Below are 20,786 nucleotides of genomic sequence, written 5' to 3' on the forward strand. Positions count from 1 at the left end.
TGTTACCCTTCCCCAGATCTGTTACTTGACACAATCCCTTCTCAGAGCTCTACGGACAATTCCCTTGACTTCATGGCTTGGTTTTTGCTCTGACATGTCCTGTCAACTGTGGGACCTTATGTAGACAGATGTGTGCCTTTCCAAATCATGTCCAATCAATTGAATTTGTCGCAGGTGGACTCCAATCAAGTTGTAGAAACATCTCAAGGATGATCAATGGAAACAGGATTCTCCTGACCTCAATTTCCAGTCTCATAGCAAAGGGTCTGAATACTTATGTAAATAAGGTATTTCAGTTTTTTATTTGTAATAAATATGTAAACAGTTATACAAACCTGTTTTTGCTTTGTCATTATGGGATATTGTGCGTAGATTGACGAGGCAACATTTTTATTTAATACATTTTAGAATAAGGCTGTAACGTAACAAAATGTGGAAAAAGTGAATGGGTCTGAATAACTTGTAGCTAACATACTGACAACAGATTGATAACAGGAGTGATTTACAGGACTTTGTATGGGAGGGTCCAGGATCCCTCCTTGTCAGAGACCTTTGCTCTGTGGGGATGCCGTCCTGAGTACCAGGCACACCCACAACCCTTGCCCTGGACCTGAGTATAAATTACTACGATTTTGGCATCTTCTCCCATAAGGAATTTGACACTCAGTTGAACAGTAACACCCTTATTGGATGCTTTCAGTTCTATGGATCAATGCACTTTTGAATCTGGACTTTGCCCCTGTCTTTTATGACGAAGTCTTGGTAGTATTTGTTCAGAGTTCCGCAATAGAAACCCCAGGCCTGGAATATGAACGGTATCTGGAGAAGAGAGAAATAGATTTATCCATAAATAACACAGAAAATACATTGCCGGACACAACAGGTAAGGTACCTCGAACATCGATAAACCATAGGTAGGCCTATGTTTTTTTCAGTGTACTTCCTGCTGAGGGGTTGATCGGCTAATGTTTACATGATGAAAAGGGCAATGAGTGTTTTCCAGTGTTACATAAAAGCAATTAGTCTGAAAAGTAAAGTCTTTGAGCTGAATTTAGAATTCTATTACCGACTTTATTACAAGACTGACTTTTGTTATTATTGTGTGTAATTCATTAGAGGGAGACACTGGTTAACCCAGCCAATAGGATACAGAGCTGTACATTTCTATTAAATATATGGTGCTGATTGAAACATTTAGTTTTATTTTAGCTGAACTAGGGTGTGAGTACTTATTTCTACTGCGTATAGGGTCCTTTCCCCTGCTGTAAGTTGAATTATTTCTAAACTATGTAGCTAGCCCTAATAAAGACTGAAATTGATGACTGAAAAATATGATGTGTTCCTTGCTGTCAATCCATAGTTTAACCATGATAAACCATCCTCTAACATTTGTCACGGATTAATTGTTCAATCATTGACTTTACTTAAAACAATAGCAACATTTTCAGCTGCTTGCGTTGCTCTTGTTTCAACCGGTGGGGCAGATGGGAAATGTAATGGAGTTTTGTTGTTTACACTGTTCATGTGTGTTTGCACATCTCAATCATATAAATGAAGGTATCACAGAAGTTCAAAGAGCATTGAGGTTTTTGGTTTCAAGTTGTTGTCCATTGGGAAAAATTGCAATAGGGCACAACTAATATACTGTAAATGACTAAACATGATTTAGGCTATGACTAAGGAAATAAGCAAACAGGAAACCGCTCACCCAGAGGCGGCGCTCCTAGTGGCCGGGGACTTTAAGGGAAACTTAAATCAGTTTTACCTCATTTCTATCAGCATGTTAAATGCGCAACCAGAGGGAAACATTTTCTAGATCACCTTTACTCCACACACAGAGACGCTTACAAAGCTCTCCCTCGCCCTCAATTGGGCAAATCTGACCATAATTCTATCCTCCTGATTCCTGCTTACAAGCAAAAATTAAAGCAGGAATCACCAGTGACTTGGTCTATAAAAAAGTGGTCAAATGAAGCAGATGCTAAACTACAGGACTGTTTTGCTATCACAGACTGGAACATGTTCCGGGATTCTTCCGATGGCATTGAGGAGTACACCACATCAGTCACTGGCTTTATCAATAAGTGCATCAAGGATGTTGTCCCCACAGTGACTGTACGTACATACCCCAACCAGAAGCCATGGATTACAGGCAACATTCGCACTGAGCTAATGAGTAGAGCTACCCCCTTTAAGGTGCGGAACTCTAACCTGGAAGCTTATAACAAATCCTGCTATTCCCTCCGACGAACCATCAAACAGGCAAAGCATCAATACAGGACTAAGATTCTACACCGGCTCCGACACTCGTTGGATATGGAAGGGCCTGCAAACTATTACAGACTACAAAGGGAAGCACAGTCGCGAGCTGCCCAGTGACACGAGCCTACCAGCTGAGCTAAATCACTTCTATGCTCGCTTCGAGGCAAGCAACACTGAGGCATACATGAGAGCATCAGCTGATCTGGATGACTGTGTGATCACGCTCTCTGTAGCCGACATGAGTAAGACCTTTAAACAGGTCAACATTCACAAGGCCGCTGGGCCAGACGGATTACCAGGACGTGTGCTCCAGGCATGTGCTGACCAACTGGCAGGTGTCTTCACTGACATTTTCAACATGTCCCTGATTGAGTCTGTAATACCAACATGTTTTAAGCAGACCACCATAGTCCCTGTACCCAAGAACACTAAGTTAACCTGCCTAAATGAATACAGACCCGTAGCCATGAAGTGCTTTGAAAGGCTGGTCATGGCTCACTCCAACACCATTATCCCAGAAACCCTAGACCCACTCCAATTTGCATACCGCTCAAACAGATCCACAGATGATGCAATCTCTATTGCACTGTACACTGCCCTTTCCCACCTGGACAAAAGGAACAGCTATGTGAGAATGCTATTCATTGACTACGGCTCAGTGTTCAACACCATAGTGCCCTAAAAGCTCATCACTAAGCTAAGGATCCTGGGACTGAACACCTCCCTCTGCAACTGGTTCCTGGACTTCCTGACGGGCTGCTCCCAGGTGATGAGGGTAGGTAACAACACATCTGCCACTCTGATCCTCAACAATGGAGCCCCTCAGGGGTGCGTGCTCTGTCCCCTCTTGTACTCCCTGTTCACCCACGACTGCATGGGCAGCGACGACTCCAACACCATCATTAAGTTTGCAGACGACACAACAGTGGTAGGCCTGATCAACGACAAGACAGCCTATAGGGAGGAGGTCAGGGACCTGGCCGGGTGGTGCCAGAATAACAACCTATCCCTCAACGTAATCAAGACAAAGGAGATGATTGTGGACTACAGGAAAAGGAGGACTGAGCACGCCCCCATTCTCACCCCCATTCTCATCACACGCCAAACCTATTCCCCCTCAGGAGACTGAAAATATTTGGCATGGGTCCTCAGATCCTCAGAAGGTTCTACAGCTGCAACATCGAGAGCATCCTGACTGGTTGCATCACTGCCTGGAACGGCAACTGCTCGGCCTCCGACCGCAAGTCGCTACAGAGGTTGTGCGTATGACCCAGTACATCACTGGGGCTAAACTGCCTGCCATTCAGGACCTCTATACCAGGCGGTGTCAGAGGAAGGCCCTAAAAATTGTCAAAGACCCCAGTCACCCCAGTCACAGACTGTCCTCTCTGCTACCGCAACAGCTTTTACCCTCAAGCCATAAGACTCCTGAACAGGTAGTCAAATGGCTACTGTTGGGTTCACCTTGGGGTCATGATAGGGGCTGTACCGAATGTTTGATGTATTATAATAATTGGTTATGCTTATGTTGTATTAATAGAAGGGGAAGGGTCATAAGACCCCTCCCTCCTTACATTTATAGGGTCCTAGACTACAGATTAACAATATATATATTAATTATAAGGTTTAATATTGTTCCACAGTCTTTTCTAGTCTCTGCCTCTTATAAAGAAACTGAGAGATGTGTGACTGAGAAAGAACCCTGCAGGGGAGTGAAAGAGATAAGAGACTAGTCAGACAGTCCACTATAAATCAACTTGGAGAATGGACATTTACTGCTGAGCCTTTAGATAGCACTGAAACTCTTGTTTGTATTGCTGTGTATGCATGGGCTTGGTCTCATGAGTAGAAGGTAATGACGTAGGCCGTGACATCACTAAGGCTGGACTTCGGGCATAATAAAATAACTTGGACCTTTAACTATTTTGCAGAACTTACTCGGAAACATGCGTGCTATGTTCCTGTTTTCAACTTCTGTTTGCAATTGCATTAATAAAGGTTTTTGATTTGTTTAATTAAAGATATTGTCTGAATGCTAATTTCCCCATGAGCCAATGATTGACAAGGAACAAGGAACGAACCCCAACACTACCCGGGCTATTTGCATTGTGTTTGACTACAGTCCACTATACAGCCTTTTATAACATAATGACTGACTAAGCGCAGGGTTTCTGAGGTGTGATGACTAAGAGGTTTGTCATCATGCTTCAGCTCAGCTCTGGACACTAATGTTACTCATTCATAGCTAGGTTTTCAAAGGGAGGGTATATTACTGGAAACCTTTGTTACCAAACTTTGGTAACTTTCAAGGTTTTTATTTTATCAGATGACATCTAGTGGCCTTTTTGGGTACTTCAGATTATTACAGGTGTCTGCAATTATCTCTGGCCCTCGGTGTGGTCTCATCACATGTAAAATATATCAAATAATCAAATAATATGATAAAGGTATAATAATAGAATGACAAAGCTGTCAAACATCCAAAATATAAACCATCAAATTAGTGAATACCATTGGTGTTTAATATGAGGGTTTCAGCATGAAATATTCATTATATATATTTTTCCACACTTTTTTTTGTTGTTGCTACGTTAGTATGTCTTTGTTGTAAATATTTTAGCGCCAAACTGATGGCAGTTGTGAAAAAAGTCAATCATTGGAGAGTTAATAATGCCATTGTTGATTAGAAGCTTTTTTCATTAATTAGGCTTCCTAATTTTCTCTTTAACCATATGGTCTATCCACTAGAAACTCTAGGACAGTATGGACACAGATATAAATAAAATAATACAATGTATGAATAGATTTTTAAAAGTTATTCAAGTATAAATGACCAAAGTTACCATCGATTGTCATATATTACCTGTTATTTGCTAAAATAACTGAAGATTCCTGTCAATTAAACGGTAGCTTTGCAACCCTATTCATAACACATCCTGTATAATAACTCATGATAATAACAACAATGGTAGGTGATTGTTATTATGTTACTGTATCACTGGCCAATAAGGTAGGTGAAGTACCAGTTATGTTGGCAGCAGTAGTTATCACTGTATTATGCTCTTGTGGTTGATATTTGTGCCGAAATGTTTGTGTGTGTTTTCTGTATCTCTGTCTCCTCATGTTACAGGTGTGTGACCCAGGGGTTCCAGGATGTACAGTCCCTATGGCTTGGACTCTAGCAGTTACGCAGGATCTGTCCAGTCCGTCCAGTCCAAGTAGGTGTTCTCTGGAGCTTGCACTGTAGTTATAACCTATTTGTATGTGTTTATTTCTTGTTTACTCTTGAATATTTAGTCTCTGAAATCAAATCTCTATTATGCTATTTTCTCAATTTTCTTGTGGCAGTGGTCTTTCAGTGGATGATCGGTTATCACAGATATCAAATTTGTCCATACCAAGTGCCAAGTCAATATACAGTAAGTAAAGAGAAAACCATAATATTGACCTGGAGCAGTTGAAACTGATTACCTAAAGCATTGTTTATTATAGGTGAATGTTTTGTGAAACGCAACTATGCATAAGATGTTAATCATCCCATGTGCCCCATCAGTGCAGAGGAAGGAGTATGCGGACTCTATCACCAAGATGATGAACAAATTCCAGTACAGAGTAGAGGTATTGTTTTGGTTAATCCAATATAGTGATTGTACTATGCTAATCATTTACATTGATAATGATCTGCGTTTGATCACAATAGCTATGCAGCTTTTTCTGTGATTCCAAATGCATGTATAACCCCTGTGTGTGTCTGTTCTCCAGCATCTGTTCACCTGTGACCTGGATGGTAGGGAGGTGTGTGATGTGAATGACTGTGTTGAGAGGCTAAAGCTGCTGGATGGGATGGGCCGGGTCTGGGGGCAGGACATGGTCCTGGAGGTGCGGGATGGGAACCTGCTGCTAACAGACATCGAGACTAAGGTTGGTGCACACACTTTATACTTGGCAATAAAACATTGGATGAGCATAGCTATACCCACAGTTTACTAACAGACATTGAGTGTTGTAGATTAGAGAAAGATCATACAGGAGGTGTCACAGGTATTTACTACCCTTGGATTTCATTACATTTGATTGTGTTACAAAGTGGGATTAAAATTGATTTAATTTTCATTTTTTACCTAAAACACTCTGTAATGTCAAAGTGGAAGAAATATTCTATATATAAAAAAAAGAAAATGAATGAAGGATTCACCCCGAGTCAATACATGTTAGAATCACCTTTGGCGGCGATAACAGCTGTGAGTCTTTCTGGGTAAGTCCCTAAGAGCTTTACACACCTGGATTGTGCAACATTTGCCCATTATTCTTTTCAAATTTCTGAAGCCAAACTGTGGGGAAAATCTCTCAAGGTTTTTTGGTGCAGTTTTCCCTGACTCATTTCTGGTGGGGTAGGCTTGTGCACATTTTGTAAAGTTATCTAAAATAACTCAAATGTACTCATAGCCCTCTCTACTTTTCTCCTCATGCTCATAGTCAATTGAAGTCATCTGGAAAGGAGCTGTAGACTGTACATGTTACATTGGGGCCCTAGTTATTACACTGGGTTTCTTGTGTTTGATACATTTACACACTTGTGATAAAGTGTTCAATGTCATGTTGAACACATGGCCAATAAAAGCGTTCTCGTGCTAAGTTCAACACTCTTTCTGTTCTCGTGCTAAGTTCAACACTCTTTCTGTTCTCGTGCTAAGTTCAACACTCTTTCTGTTCTCGTGCTAAGTTCAACACTCTTTCTGTTCTCGTGCTAAGTTCAACACTCTTTCTGTTCTCGTGCTAAGTTCAACACTCTTTCTGTTCTCGTGCTAAGTTCAACACTCTTTATGTTCTCGTGCTAAGTTCAACACTCTTTCTGTTCTCGTGCTAAGTTCAACACTCTTTCTGTTCTCGTGCTAAGTTCAACACTCTTTCTGTTCTTGTGCTAAGTTCAACACTCTTTCTGTTCTCGTGCTAAGTTCAACACTCTTTCTGTTCTCGTGCTAAGTTCAACACTCTTTCTGTTCTCGTGCTAAGTTCAACACTCTTTCTGTTCCTAGACGGGCCATTTTAGTGTGAAAGTACTCATTAAATTAGTGTTATGTATTGACTTGGTACAACAATTTGTGTCCTTTTTGTTGTTTTCCTTTGTAGTAATCCCTCTGGTGAGATATGGAGCCTGTTCCACTCTTGCAGTAACTGTGATTTCGCATCACTCTTGTTGTCATTCTGTTGGTTTAGGCTTAGTCCTTTGCCTTTATCGTTCCAAGGTTCCAGATACAGCCGCATCCTTTAACTGAGCCTGCATGAGATGGTGTGGAGACTGCCGGTCTGTAACTGTTCCCCCCCCACCATGACAGCTCCTCTTGCACTGATGGCCTTAGTGTGACCGCGGATATCCAAGTTTAACAGTCATGCTGTTGTGGCTGAACATTACTGTGTTGCTTTTACCATCTCAGGTGAGTGTCTCTCGGTGCATTCTTCCATGTAATGTTCAGCATGCAAAGGAGAGCGTGACAGAAAGTCTGCGTCAATGTTTACCTTTCCAGGACACTACTTCAGTGTGCAATTGAAGTCTGACAGCTCCGCCACCCAGTGATGACCGGTGGCATTCAGTCTCGCTGTAGTTAGTACCTATGTCAAGGGGCTATTATCCCTGTACACTATCACAGAGCGAGCATAAAATAGGTCATCTCGGAACTGCTCAGTCGCTGCCCATTTTAGGGCCAAGAATTCCAGTGAAGGTGATGGTTTCTCTCTGCTTGTGTGATAGTGCTGGAGCAATATCCAATGAATCAGTTTGCCACTTTGTTGTTGGTATAACACACCTCCCAATCCCTCTTCAGAGGCCTTGAAATCTGGGTAAGCATGCACAGGTGGATTAGTCAACACACTCACCAAGTGTTCTAATGCTCTCTGGTGGGCATCCTCCCATATAACTTTCTGGTGGAGCAGAGCCTGTCCCGGCCGCATAGCTATCTAGGTCCTTCACTTCCCAGATGCTGGGGTCTCCAACTTCACTGCTAGTAAGTCATAGAGACATTTTGCGTGTTGTGAGAAGTTCTCACTTTCAGCCCATGTAGTACCCTAGAAACCCCAGTAGTTTCCCCAGCTCTCTCACATGTTTCCCAGTTATTGCACTGCTACAATTGATTTAGTATCCATTCTGTAACCATTAGTATAAATAATTTTTCCTAAATAATGGACCTCAATCTTGAATAGGTCACACTTATCAGCCCTGAGTTTAATACCCCATTGATTTTGCTGCCTGAGTACGTAAAAATAAGCACATCATCCAAATATGGTATACAGATCTCTTATACCCTCTAAACTTTCCTCCATGCTTCGTTGGAAGACAGAGGGACTGTTTGATAAGCCAAAGGGAATTCTGTTCCATTGACATAAGGCCCAAGGAGCAGTGTATCTTCTGGACTCCTCTCCCACAAGGCCTTGGTGGTATGCCTATCCTTTAAAACTGTAAACCATGAGTTTCCTCCTAAACCATCAAGTATTTCCTGTATACGGGGTATGGAATGCCTGTCTAGAACAGTCTTCTTTTTCAATCCCCTGTAATCAACACAAAGTCTTAAACACCCATCCTTTTCCGTACACAGACCAGAGGTGATGGTAATGATGATGTTGACATCCTGATTAAGTTTTTATTCAGGAGCCCCTGGAGTTGGCTTTTCACCTCAGCATACAAGGGGCGTGGCACACCATTGAACCTCTGCCACTGGTATGTTATCAGTCAAGGTTATCGGCATTTGGAGATTTTCAATGCACCCTATGTCCATGTCATCTTAGGCAAAAATGGCTGATTCCTATCTGAGCATCTGTTTGACTAATTCTTGTTGTTCTTGGCTCAAGTGCTGTACATTTACAGGTGTGTCCCACCACTCTATGTGACTGGTGTCAGGGCCAGGCTCCAGTGGGGATTTGTCATGAGTCTGTGCTACAGTAACCTTTTCTCCACTGGGCACAGGAACTGGGTGACACGCTACCACTCTCTGTTAGGTTCCTATCCCTGTTTGTCATGTTTGGTAGTATTCACTACTGCAATTTCAACTTTTCAAGATGGGCAATTTGATGTTTTCATGACTTGACTTTGTTTGTCCAGGCCCACAATTTCGTCATTGAAGGGGGCCTCTCTTGGGATACAGGGACGAATCCATTTTGTTTGACAATGTCACGTCTGCATGCTGTGAGCAAGCATTCCTCTGTGTACTCTGAGTGCTGATGCAGATTGAATAGAGTCTTTGTAGCAATGCTGGCAAGTCTGTTGACCAGTCCATAACAACTTTTGCATTTTTTTTTTCTCTGTTGGTTGTATTTGATTTTCTATTGTAGCGATTTCTGTTGAACTGTCACCCTGTCCCTGTACTGACTGTGCTAATGATGCTACCTGACAGGTCAGTTCTTTGATTGCTTCATCAATTTTTACTCAGGAGGGGATTGTATTTATTTTGTTTTCGGACAGTGGTCAGTGGGGGCTCTGCCTGTGCACATTCCTCCCCGTTATCCTCACTCTGTACTGCATTAACTCATATGGGTGTGAACTTACGTGAAATCCTGGCCTTTTGCATGCGTTCGGTTTCATTGCCCTTGGCCATTTGCATTTAATACTCTGGAGATGCTCATCTCTGCCCTGATGTTACCATTTGTTAATCCAATAACAATGGCCTGCAGGCATTGGCTCTTGACTAACTGTGCCATATTCCTGTCCTGACTGGGCACGAGCTGAGGCTAATAACACTTTCTGTCTCATGTCGAAGACTTGGACTAGGAAGTCCAAGGCAGACTCTCCCGGCTCTTGTGTTGCTTTAGTCAACTTGTGATACATTTGAGTAGCATCCTTCTCTGCATAATGTGTCCTCAAGATGTGCCCTAGAGTGTAGAGTGTCATGTCTGTTTTTCCCTCCAGATAACTCCTCATCTTAAACCCTGGGCTCACAGCTTTGATTACTGCTTCTATCATTTCTAATTCACTGTATCCTTTTCTCAGTCCATTTTCAATCTGATGTTCTAGGCTGTTGAAGCTGAGTTGAGGAGGCCCTCCCACCTCTTTTCGTCCTGCCGCAGCTCCTTTCTCTCCGCTGGGTTCACTGTCCATTTGCGTCATTGGCACTGAATGGCTGGAACTTGTCGGCAGACCTTTCGCAGCATCCTCCGAGTCCGATATTCTTTTGATTTATTCTTTCGGTTGAAGCTACCAAGACATTCTCTCATCCTCTGATTCCATTAAATCCTCATTCTCACAGTAATCCTCAATCAGTTTGCGCAGTAATGTGCAATGGCTCTTTCCTTTTACTGCAGAGTCATCTACACCTCCTATTCGACAACAACAATTGTCTTCACTTAAAGTCCATAAACTCTGTTCGATTTTCTCCAACAACGTTTCCCTCTCAACTCATATTGTCCTACTCACGTGGCAACAACAACAATGCAGGCAATGGCAAGATAGCTCCAATCCGTTTGGTGGTCAGCCCGCTAACGTTAGCTGGCTAGCTACTCTCCCAACGTCTCTCACTCGTTGTCCGTTCAAAGAATAGGAGCCGGTGCTAACATGAAAATAAATCTCAGCAGTGCCTCCAAATGTATTCCCTTTCTATGAGATTATAATATTGTCTTCTTTATTTCCCCATGGGCTTCATCCGAGTACCACCTAGTGGCTGGAATAAAACCATATTAAGCCCTTTACATTTATCTCCATGCCATTTATTTTATCCCATTTAATTTTTATCCCCAGTCTTTGCCAATGTCAAGCATATCCATACCATGATGTAGCCACCATCACTGAGGCAGTTACTCAGTGATGTGTTGGATTTGCACCAAACATATTTTTTGCAGTATTACTCTAGTGCCTTGTGGCATAGTTTATTCTGTATATTTGCATTGTTCTTGAATCTTTCCACTCTGCCATTTAGGTCATAATTTCCTCCCATTACAGCCAATGAACTCTGTAGCTGTTTTAAAATCACCAATGGCCTCATGGTGACATCCCTGAACAAGTTCCTTCTTGTCCTGCAGCTCAGTTCAGAAGGTTGACTGTATCTTTGATGTGTCTGGGGGGTTTAATACATCCTCCACAGCATAATTATTAACTTGACCATGCTTAAAGTGATATTCAATGTCTGATATATTTATTGTTACCCATCTACCAATCACTGCCCTTCTTTATGAGGCTTTGAAAATCACCCTGGTCTTTGTAGTTGAATCTGTGCTTTAAACTCAATACTTGAATGAGGGACCTTACAGATGCTGTATGTATGGGGGACAGAGGCGGGGGTAGTCATTCAAAAATCATGTCAACCCCTATTATTTCACACAGTGACTCCATGTAACTTATTATGTGATTTGTTAAGGAACATTTTACTCCTGAACTAAGCGCTGTATTTAATCTGTAATGCTGAACCATTACAGATTCCGCAATAGATATGAACAGGTAATTTTATGATTGAGCCGACATGCAGCTTTTACTGTAAATGTAGTCTACTCTAAAGCCTTTAAATTTCACTCACGCTGTAACGCTGAACTTCCGCGATGTGTATTGAATAAAGCCCTAATTTAGTCTTGCCTAAACAAAGGGGGGAATGCTTATGCAACTACTATATTTGAGTTATTTAACAATTGTACATTTGTACAAGTATGTGTAACTTGCTTTTCACTTTGACATTATGGAGTATTTTGCGTAGATCAATGACAAAAAAATCACAACAAATCTATTTCAATCCCACTTTATAACGCAACAAAATGTGAAGAAATCCAAGGGGTTTTTGATTCCTGACCTACTATTTTCTCTCCCTCTCCCCCTCTCCCCTCTTCCTGTGTGGGGTTCAGGAGGAGCTGGAGTCCCTGGCTCTGAGCAGCATCACGGAGCTAAAGGCTGTGATGGACAGCTGTGTGTACAACTCCCTGCTGACTGCGACCGTCAAGGACCACAGCAAGAGGACCACCAGTGTCTTCATTTTCCAGTGTGAGGACCTCAGGGTGAGGAGAATGTTATGCATCCCTGAACCTGTCTCCAGACTGTATTAGGACCATTATGTTTCTCTCATGTTTCAAAATGGCTGTGCAAATGGATGTTAGTGATTTATTTCAGGCCGATTTCATAAAACGGGACCTAGAGAGAGTGTTCCCTCACCAGAGAGATGACGTTAACAATCACAGCAACAACAGGTAACAACAAAACAGTCCAAAACAACAACAGTGCTTTTAAAACGGTGTAGCTTACCTTAGTATGTGCTCATTTTCTTTGGGTAACCCTCTTTTTATCTCTAGCAGGAGCAATCTGGAAGTTATGGCTGGCCATCAAATTGTTAGGAATCTTCAGAATGCTGACCCACCAACTGAGCAGAGAGAATGGACTCCTCCCGAAGATCCCTCAGCTCAATGGAGCGCTCCGGACTATGGTAAAACAATGGCATACTCCAACCCAAAGTAGTTATAGGAAACCATTGATCAAGAGGACTAAGGTTGTAACTTGTGAGGTCAGATGGGCTTGCCTAGATCACTGTAAAAAAAAAAAAAACTGAGACTATTAGCTCAAGGGTTTGTTTCCTGTGTTAATGACAGATAAATAGCTTTAGTCAAGGTTTGTTTGGTCAAATATCTTGAAAACAATAAATACTGTATTTCTAAATCTATGGGAAGTGGGAAACCAACCTGTTTCACTCCTATGTGTTCAATAGATGAAGATCTTACACCTGTACCTACGCCTACACCGCCCATGCCCAGAGAAGAGCCCCTCCCTCCCAGGAAGGAAACCCCAGTTCAACACCTCTTTATGGAGGAGGAGCCTGAGCCTGAGCCAGCCCTTGTCTCTCCTCCACGCCCATACACAGAGACTAATAGGAATGTGGTCAGTGCTCTGCCTCTATCATTATATTATTAATGTTAGCAGTACTGTGGATTTTAGCTTAAAGGGGCAATCAGCAGTTGAAACAATAACAATGCATTTGTCCTGCCACTGTTCCTGTAAAAAGCTGATGGATGGGGTGGGAGAAAAGTAACCACTCTCAAATTCATAGACAGAGCTATGGATGCAAGGACTGTCCATCCGTGATATCAAAATAATAGTTTTAAGCATGTTTTGAGGCCATACAGTGTTTGTTTACATTTATTTTGTTTAAAAACATTGGCGTAACAAGCTTATATTGTGGGTCCTGAAGGGGTGCGGCAGTTGAACTAAGCTCATGAGGCATTTGTAAATGATATTCTTCAAGAATCAATAGATATATATATCATAAGTCCAGAAATTGATGTAGCAACTGCAGATTTGCCCTTTAAGGTGAATGTAGTGGTTTGCATATGGATATTGTATAACATGTTCTTTGTTTTTCTACAGGACATCGTGAATCATATTTTCAATGACATTGAGATCTTTATGGGCAAAGTCGCTGCTGCAGCAGCCAAAGCCGAGAAGAAGAAAAAGAAAAAGAATAAGGATAAAGGTGTGTGTTTCTCCTTATTCCAAAGAAGGCTACACCAGTGGAGCCAGAGATACCGTACGGGTATACATTTAAAGGTATGATAAACCAAAGTAAGGATCTCCCACATTTTGTAACAAAGCAGAGGGCTCCGTATAGCTCTGCAATGACATGATTGGTTGACGGTAGGTGGGGGCGGTATGTTGGGGGCGGGAAGTCCTGTATAAACACAAACTCAACTGCTCTGCTCTGTGAAGCACAAGAGGTATGAATACACTGATTTCTGCAGACAACGGATTGACCATGCAGAGCCTTTAATTTGGAATAACCTTAACATTTATCTTGGCTCCCCCACCTGAACCCCTGGGGATATCCCACATTGAGGTGCAAGACGGCAGTGGCAGTGGGGAAACTGATCTGAGGTTTTTGTATTTTGATGCCATTTGTTTTTTGTTTCATTTCCAAGGCATTAAAGGCATGCCACCACCAGAGGAATTTGAAACCTGTCTCCAGAAAATCAAATGCGGGTTCAACCTTCTGGTGTGTATCAAAATATCTCAGCTATTTTGCTTGTTGTGTTGTACACTCGTGATGTAATACATGCTAGTCATTTAATCTGAGAGCTTAATCAAGTACCTTTGGTCTGTTCACTGGGACAGGGGGAGCTCAATGGAAAGATTAGTCATCCCAGTGCTCCGGAATTTGTCCACTGCCTCTTCTCCACCCTGGCATTTGTAAGTTACTCCTACTGCTTACTCCATCTTTGTTTTCTACGCAGCTCTTGACCCACCCATGAACCATTTTCAAAGTAGTGTTTTGAACCAGCCTAAAATAATTGACAGTACATGATACATCTTCCTATCAATGAGTTCAGAAGGCTTGTTTCCCACCCTTAGTGGCAAGTGCTGCTGTAGAATCAACTGCTAAAACAGTTAAAACCCAGTTACCTGACCGCCTACCGCTACCCCCTCCCTTCTCCAGGTGGTGTCCCACAGCCCTGAGGAGCTGCCCCCCACCATTGTGGCGCCCCTGCTAAAGCCTGAGTGTATCCGTCTGCTGAGTGAGGAGGCCACTCCTGAGGAGGACCAGCTGTGGCAGTCGCTGGGAGACGCCTGGAACGTCCCCAGGTGGGACACATGCACCACACCACTCAACAATGGGTATCTGGGAATGGGGAGTTACTGTCAGTCAGTGGTGCTCTGTGTACTTCCATACATTTTGACAAGGGCTCCCTGTATCCCTGATGTCTTAACAGTACAAAATGGCTAGAGGATGATGAGGACATCCCTACCTACACTCTGGAGTTCTATGATGGTTGGCAGCCCCTGGAGTTGACCCGCTCTTTCCCAGGGAGAGAGCCTGAGAGAGGGCAGCAGAGTCAGAAACAGAGTCAGAGTCAGAGTCCACGCTCCACCACTGAAAAGGTATTTGCCCAGTGAGCTGCATCTTATAGTTCTGTACCGGCTGGGTAATTCCAATAAGGTTTTATTCAATAAGTTCTTCCAAACTTTTCCCCTGTAGAGGTCGGCCCCATTCAAGCCTCCACCATCACGGTATGCATTATCAAAGTATTATATACAATTTAAAAGCCATGAAATTATTATGGATACATGCTGGTCTGTGTGCGTCTATAGATCTATGTATGTGTTTTCAGTCCAGATGTGCCAAACTCCAGTTACATGCGTGTGATGTATGACTTCACGGCAAGGAACAACAGAGAGCTGAGCATCTCCAAGGGAGAGGTGGTTCAGGTGAGCCTACTCAACACTACTACATGTTAACAGCACTCTGAAGTCTGTCTGCCCGCCCGCCCAATAGGAGGTTTTGACACAAGAGTGTGTACAGTATGTCCTCTGTGCATCCACAGCTACTGGACATGTCAAAGAAATGGTGGCGAGTAAGGAGCGACAGAGGAGAGGAGGGCTTCATACCCAACAATGTACTGGAGTCACAGGACAAGGAGCAGGAAAAGCAGGCAAGATACCCCAACACTCAGCAAAACTTCATACTGGAAAGCCTGCTGTGTATGCTCCATGTGTATGGTGTTTACTGTATGAGTATGTCATTATAGAGACCTTATCCCCCCTGTCAGGAAACCAGTGGTCCTCCCTCCCTAACCAAGAGGTCCAAGCCTGACCAAGTGAAGGCCTGGCTAGAGTATAAGGGCTTCAGTAAAATGTAAGAGCACTCAAACTCCCAATCACAATAGTTATAGCTTAGTGATCACTGTAGGCATACATGTAATTTACAACGACTGTAGTCAATCACAAGTGAGTATGAGAAATGACAGGATAAGTATTCTCTTTTCCCAGATTTGTAAAAATGTCTCCTTCACTTTCTCTCCTTCCCTCCCTCTCTCTGTCTATCAGCACGGTGCGCTGTCTGGGTGTGCTGAGTGGCTCTATGCTCCTGGGGATGACGAGAGAAGAGCTGAAGATAGTGTGTCCTGAGGAGGGGGGGCGGGTTTTCTTCCAGCTCCAGAACATCAAGTCTACCATGGCTGTAGGTCCCACACCACCCTGGCTTTAACTGTACAACTGTTGATTTATATTATTGTACATGACATGTAACAAGCTGATTTCTAAATCCCAGTCCTATTCCTGACCTTGGTTTTTTTCTTTCCACTCCAGCTTGCCAGTGAGGTAAGGCCCATAGAGCCTTAGGAGGGGAGGAGACGGGAGGACCAGAGAGTCACAAATGTGTCGTGACTTTTAAGTTTTATCCCTTTTCGCTGTGCAATAGAAAAATTCTGATTATAACTACTGAAAACACTGAGTAAGCTGAGTTTATTTAAAAGTATGTAGCGTGGAAGTATCAAAACTCTATATTTTTTTGTTCCATTTAATAATCCAATATTTAAAGAAAGAGTCTCTCTCTATATATATATATATATATATTCTGTGTCAGCTGTTAACTTCAGTACTATATTTAACCATATGTATTCTATAAAACCAGTGTTGATGCCACTTGATTCTATGATTGATCTTGAGGATTTTATTAAAGTCACCATTTCTACATGCATAAATTAATGTTAAGTGTTACAATACTTTTTCTGTATAGTATCGTGTTGTTGATGTAATGTAATCAACTGACATATATTTTACTTCGGTAGTGCTATGTATGTACACTTCAATGAGTAAATCACATTATATCAAATCAAGTCAGTCTCTATAATCTAAGCATGTATCTCAATGTTGGAACTGTCTATCCACATACAGTACAGTACCAGTCAAAGGTTTGGACACACCTGCTCATTCCAGGGTTTTTCTTTATTTTTACTATTTTCTACATTGTAGAATAACAGTGAAGACATCAAAACTATTAAATAACACATATGGAATCATGTAGTAACCAAAAAAGTGTTAAACAAATCAAAATATGTTCAAAAGTGAGTTTGTGGAATTTCTTTCCTTCTTCATGCGTTTGAGCAAGGTAGGGGTGATATACAGACGATAACCCTATTTGGTAAAAGACCAAGTACATATTATGGCAAGAACAGCTCAAATAAGCAAAGAGAAATGACAGTCCATCATTACTTTAAGACATAAAGCAGCAAAATCCATCAAGCGCTATGATGAAATTGGCTATCAAGAGGACAGCCACAGGAAAAGAAGACCCAGAGTTACTTCTGCTGCAGAGGATACCTTCATTAGAATTAACTGCACCTCAGATTGCAGTCCAAATAAATGCTTCACAGAGTGCAAGTAACAGACACATCTCAACATCAGCTGTTGAGAGGAGACTGATTTAATCAGGCCTTCATGCTCAAATTGCTGCAAAGAAACCACTACTAAAGGACACCAATAATAAGAAGAATTGCTTAGGCCGAGAAACATGAGCAATGGACATTAGACTAGTCCAAATTTGAGATTTTTGGTTCCAACCACTGTGTCTTTACGAGACGCAGAGTAGGTGAACAGATGATCTCTGCATGTGTGGTTCCCACCATGAAGCATGGAGGAGGTGTGATGGCGTGGGGGTGCTTTGCTGGTGACTTTCTGTGATTTATTTAGAATTCAAGGCACACTTAACCAGCATGGCTACCACAGCATTCTGCAGCGATACGGCATCCCATCTGGTTTGCGCTTAGTGGGACTATCATTTGTTTTTCAACAGGACAATGACCCAACACACCTCCAGGCTGTGTAAGGGCTATTTGACCAAGGATAGTGATGGAGTGCTGCATTAGATAACTTGGCCTCCACAATCACCCGACCTCAAGCCAATTGAGATGGTTTGGGATGAGTTGGACCGCAGAGTGAAGGATAAGCAGCCAACAAGTGCTCAGCATATGTGGGAACTCCTTCAAGACTGTTGGAAAAGCATTCTTTATGAAGCTGGTTGAGACAATTTCAAAAGTATGCAAAGCTGTTATCAAGGCAGAGGGTAGCTACTTTGAAGAATCTAAAATCTATTTTGATTTGTTTAACACTTTTTTAGTTTGCTACATGATTCCATATGTGTTATTTCATCGTTTTGATGTCTTATTATTCCACAATGTAGAACATAGTAAAAATAAACAAAAACCCTTGAGTAGGTGTCCAAACTTTTGACTGTAAATCAACTATATTAGTTGACTAAATGAGTCAATAAGCTGACTCATTAAAGAAAAAAATGTATGACACCAGACAACACATTAGATGAATAAACATGCTTTATTTCAATCATCAGACATTATACCATAGTCTGTAAAACATTGGCATTCATTTAAAGCCATGATAGTGACTACAGTACACTAAGGGCTCTATTCAATCCACGTTGCAGCGTTACAGCGTGATTGAAATGTAAAGGTAATGTTCCTGCGTAAGCGGAGACTGCATTCACAGTAAACACTGCATATGTCAGCTCAATCAGATATGACCTTTAAATTGATATCACGCAATCTGTAACACTTCAGCAACACAGATTGAACAGAGCCCTAAATCCAACAAATAAAAAGACAATGAAAACCATGTCAATATAAAAAACGTGCAGAGAACCTTTCATGTAAAAACATGAAAATGTCTAATAAGGAAAACATGAATTGAGCACAAAATAATCACAAGTGAAAATCTAATTGTTTGAATTCAACATTATGAAGTGAAAAGAATACTAGGCAATTCTTCAATGAGAAAATCGATTGAACAAAGAACTAAACTCGCAGTGTGAGGATTGACTGATTAACTGGTTTGTGTTCTGTGATGACAACACAGTGTCTATTACTATTACCCAAGACTCTTTGCACTACTGAAACCCGTTGCAAGAGAACAGCATTTTGGACTCAAAACGGCATTGAACTTTGTGTGGTCTTTCGATTGGGACAGAATTACATGTCTGTGTTTAGTGAAGTTTGAGAATACAACATATGGTCTCTGAGTTATGGTATGCTACAGTAGAACCAATAGGTTCCCTAGCATTGTATTTTATAAACAAACAAAGGAACTAAACTGATTGTACAGATAGAGACAAACAACAGGAGTTGGTGAGGTTTGACAGAACAGATATGTGAACTCTGATGGACAATCTTTAATGGATGGATGGAAATGAAAAGGTAAGGTCAACGGAACTGGAAACTGTGTCGTTGAGTCCCTTAGTGAGCCATACCTGGACCTGAAAATGGATGTCTGATCCTTTATCAACAATTACACACATCCTACTCTACACACGGAGACATAAACCCTTAAATTATACATGCATCCTCTAATTCCCTGCAAAATACTATTTTAAAGAATCAAATCAAAAGCTATAGTAAATGGTTGTTGGTTGTCTTAAAAGCCTTGTTTGTATCAATCAAAGAGTAACAACGGTCCAGTCTATGGCTGTATGTTTGTGGGAAGGATTACAATGTCTGAGTGGGTGTTTTGGTGGGAATGTATAGCCAGATTACATAGGCAGCTCTGGTTGAGATAAATGGCAGGGATGGATACCCAATATGGCTCTTGGTACTACCATTTCTGAAGACCCTTCCAAATGACCCTGGTTAACTTGATCACCTTCACTCGATACTCTATTGAGACAGAGCTACATGCTAAATTAAACCGAGTTCAACAGTCCTAACACAACAATCAACCAGAAAAACAAACAATGAAAATATCAAATAAGAAAAGAATATACATGGTTCTTTGTAGCTCAGTTGGTAGATAATGGCGCTTGTAAGGCCAAGGTAGTGGGTCTGATTGCTGTGACCACACATATGTAAAATGTAAGTCACTTTGGACAAAAGTCCAATTGTAAAATTCTGTGAAAGTCAAGGCCAATAATTATGATAACAAAATACATCTTTCAGCTTTAATAACCCCAGTTTATAATGATCTACAGCAACGAAACAAAGTTTGCAATCTAAATATTGATATACTCTTTATATAAACAGTTTATCTCTATAGCCTTTAAGAAAAATACACTTTATATATTAAATTCAACTCTGAGGCCAACTCAACTCAATATGTCCAACACATGCCACCCCTTCACAGTGAAACACCTCACTGTTGAGGAGCTGCAGATCAGCATCCCAGGATTGAGATTAATGCATACAATTTCTCCTAAAATATCTGGTTTCTCAAATATTTAGGGTCTATTCAATTAGATCCGCTTTAGCCGACATCCGCATAGCTGTTGTTTGACCGGTGTCAGAACTGCGTTAGAGCTGTCAAATCCACAAGCGGCTCTTGGCATTATTGCTAAAGCGGACATTGCCATTGGCTGCACGGAGTCACATTAAGAGAAATCCCATGCAGCCTTGTTTAGAAGTTAGAACACTGGAATGTGAGATATAATCTACACCTTGATGATGATTTTCTATTTGTGCGTCATTATTTCTATATAGACTACACTTTCTTGTTCTGAACTTAACGAGAGTGGGACGGGTGTGGCTTCGTGACAATGATAAAGAGCAGCTGCTCACCGATTTGACAGCTCCAACGCAGTTCCACTTCCGATGCCAAAACATCAGCTATGTGTGTGTCGGCTGTCGCCGGTTAACACTTGATCTGCTTGAATCTAGGCCTTACTGTATATATCACGCTTAGATCTTAAGTTTTTAAAATGGCCTGGTAGATATGGTATGCAATGCATGGTGAACATTTACAACTTGGGCCCACTTATTCCACTGGAACAGTCTTGGCATCTAATAGGAGTGTACAATTA

At 41.7% G+C, this 20,786-nt stretch overlaps 1 protein-coding gene across 1 annotated transcript; it reads left to right on the forward strand.

Annotated features, from left to right (window-relative positions):
- Positions 1-768: 768 nt before the first annotated feature.
- On the forward strand, positions 769-16,689 carry LOC139369819 (epidermal growth factor receptor kinase substrate 8-like protein 3). Its single transcript, XM_071109093.1, has 20 exons — positions 769-883; positions 5,393-5,480; positions 5,611-5,681; positions 5,816-5,880; positions 6,025-6,183; positions 12,076-12,225; positions 12,338-12,414; positions 12,517-12,647; positions 12,927-13,096; positions 13,583-13,688; positions 14,131-14,204; positions 14,324-14,398; positions 14,646-14,791; positions 14,920-15,088; positions 15,186-15,217; positions 15,319-15,415; positions 15,532-15,639; positions 15,757-15,842; positions 16,034-16,166; positions 16,295-16,689. The coding sequence occupies exons 2-20, from the start codon at positions 5,416-5,418 to the stop codon at positions 16,325-16,327; spliced, it is 1,947 nt and encodes a 648-aa protein (XP_070965194.1). The 5' UTR covers positions 769-883; positions 5,393-5,415; the 3' UTR covers positions 16,328-16,689.
- The last annotated feature ends 4,097 nt before the right edge of the window (positions 16,690-20,786 follow it).

This window comes from Oncorhynchus clarkii, chromosome 17, assembly GCF_045791955.1.
Source record: "Oncorhynchus clarkii lewisi isolate Uvic-CL-2024 chromosome 17, UVic_Ocla_1.0, whole genome shotgun sequence".
NCBI lineage: Eukaryota > Metazoa > Chordata > Actinopteri > Salmoniformes > Salmonidae > Oncorhynchus > Oncorhynchus clarkii.

Coding starts and splice junctions, on each gene's coding strand:
- LOC139369819 (XM_071109093.1), top strand. CDS start 5,416: ATGTACAGTCCCTATGGCTTGGACTCTAGCAGTTACGCAGGATCTGTC. Junction 12,648..12,926: donor ATGGAGCGCTCCGGACTATG/GTAAAACAATGG, acceptor TGTGTTCAATAG/ATGAAGATCTTACACCTGTA. Junction 13,097..13,582: donor CAGAGACTAATAGGAATGTG/GTCAGTGCTCTG, acceptor GTTTTTCTACAG/GACATCGTGAATCATATTTT.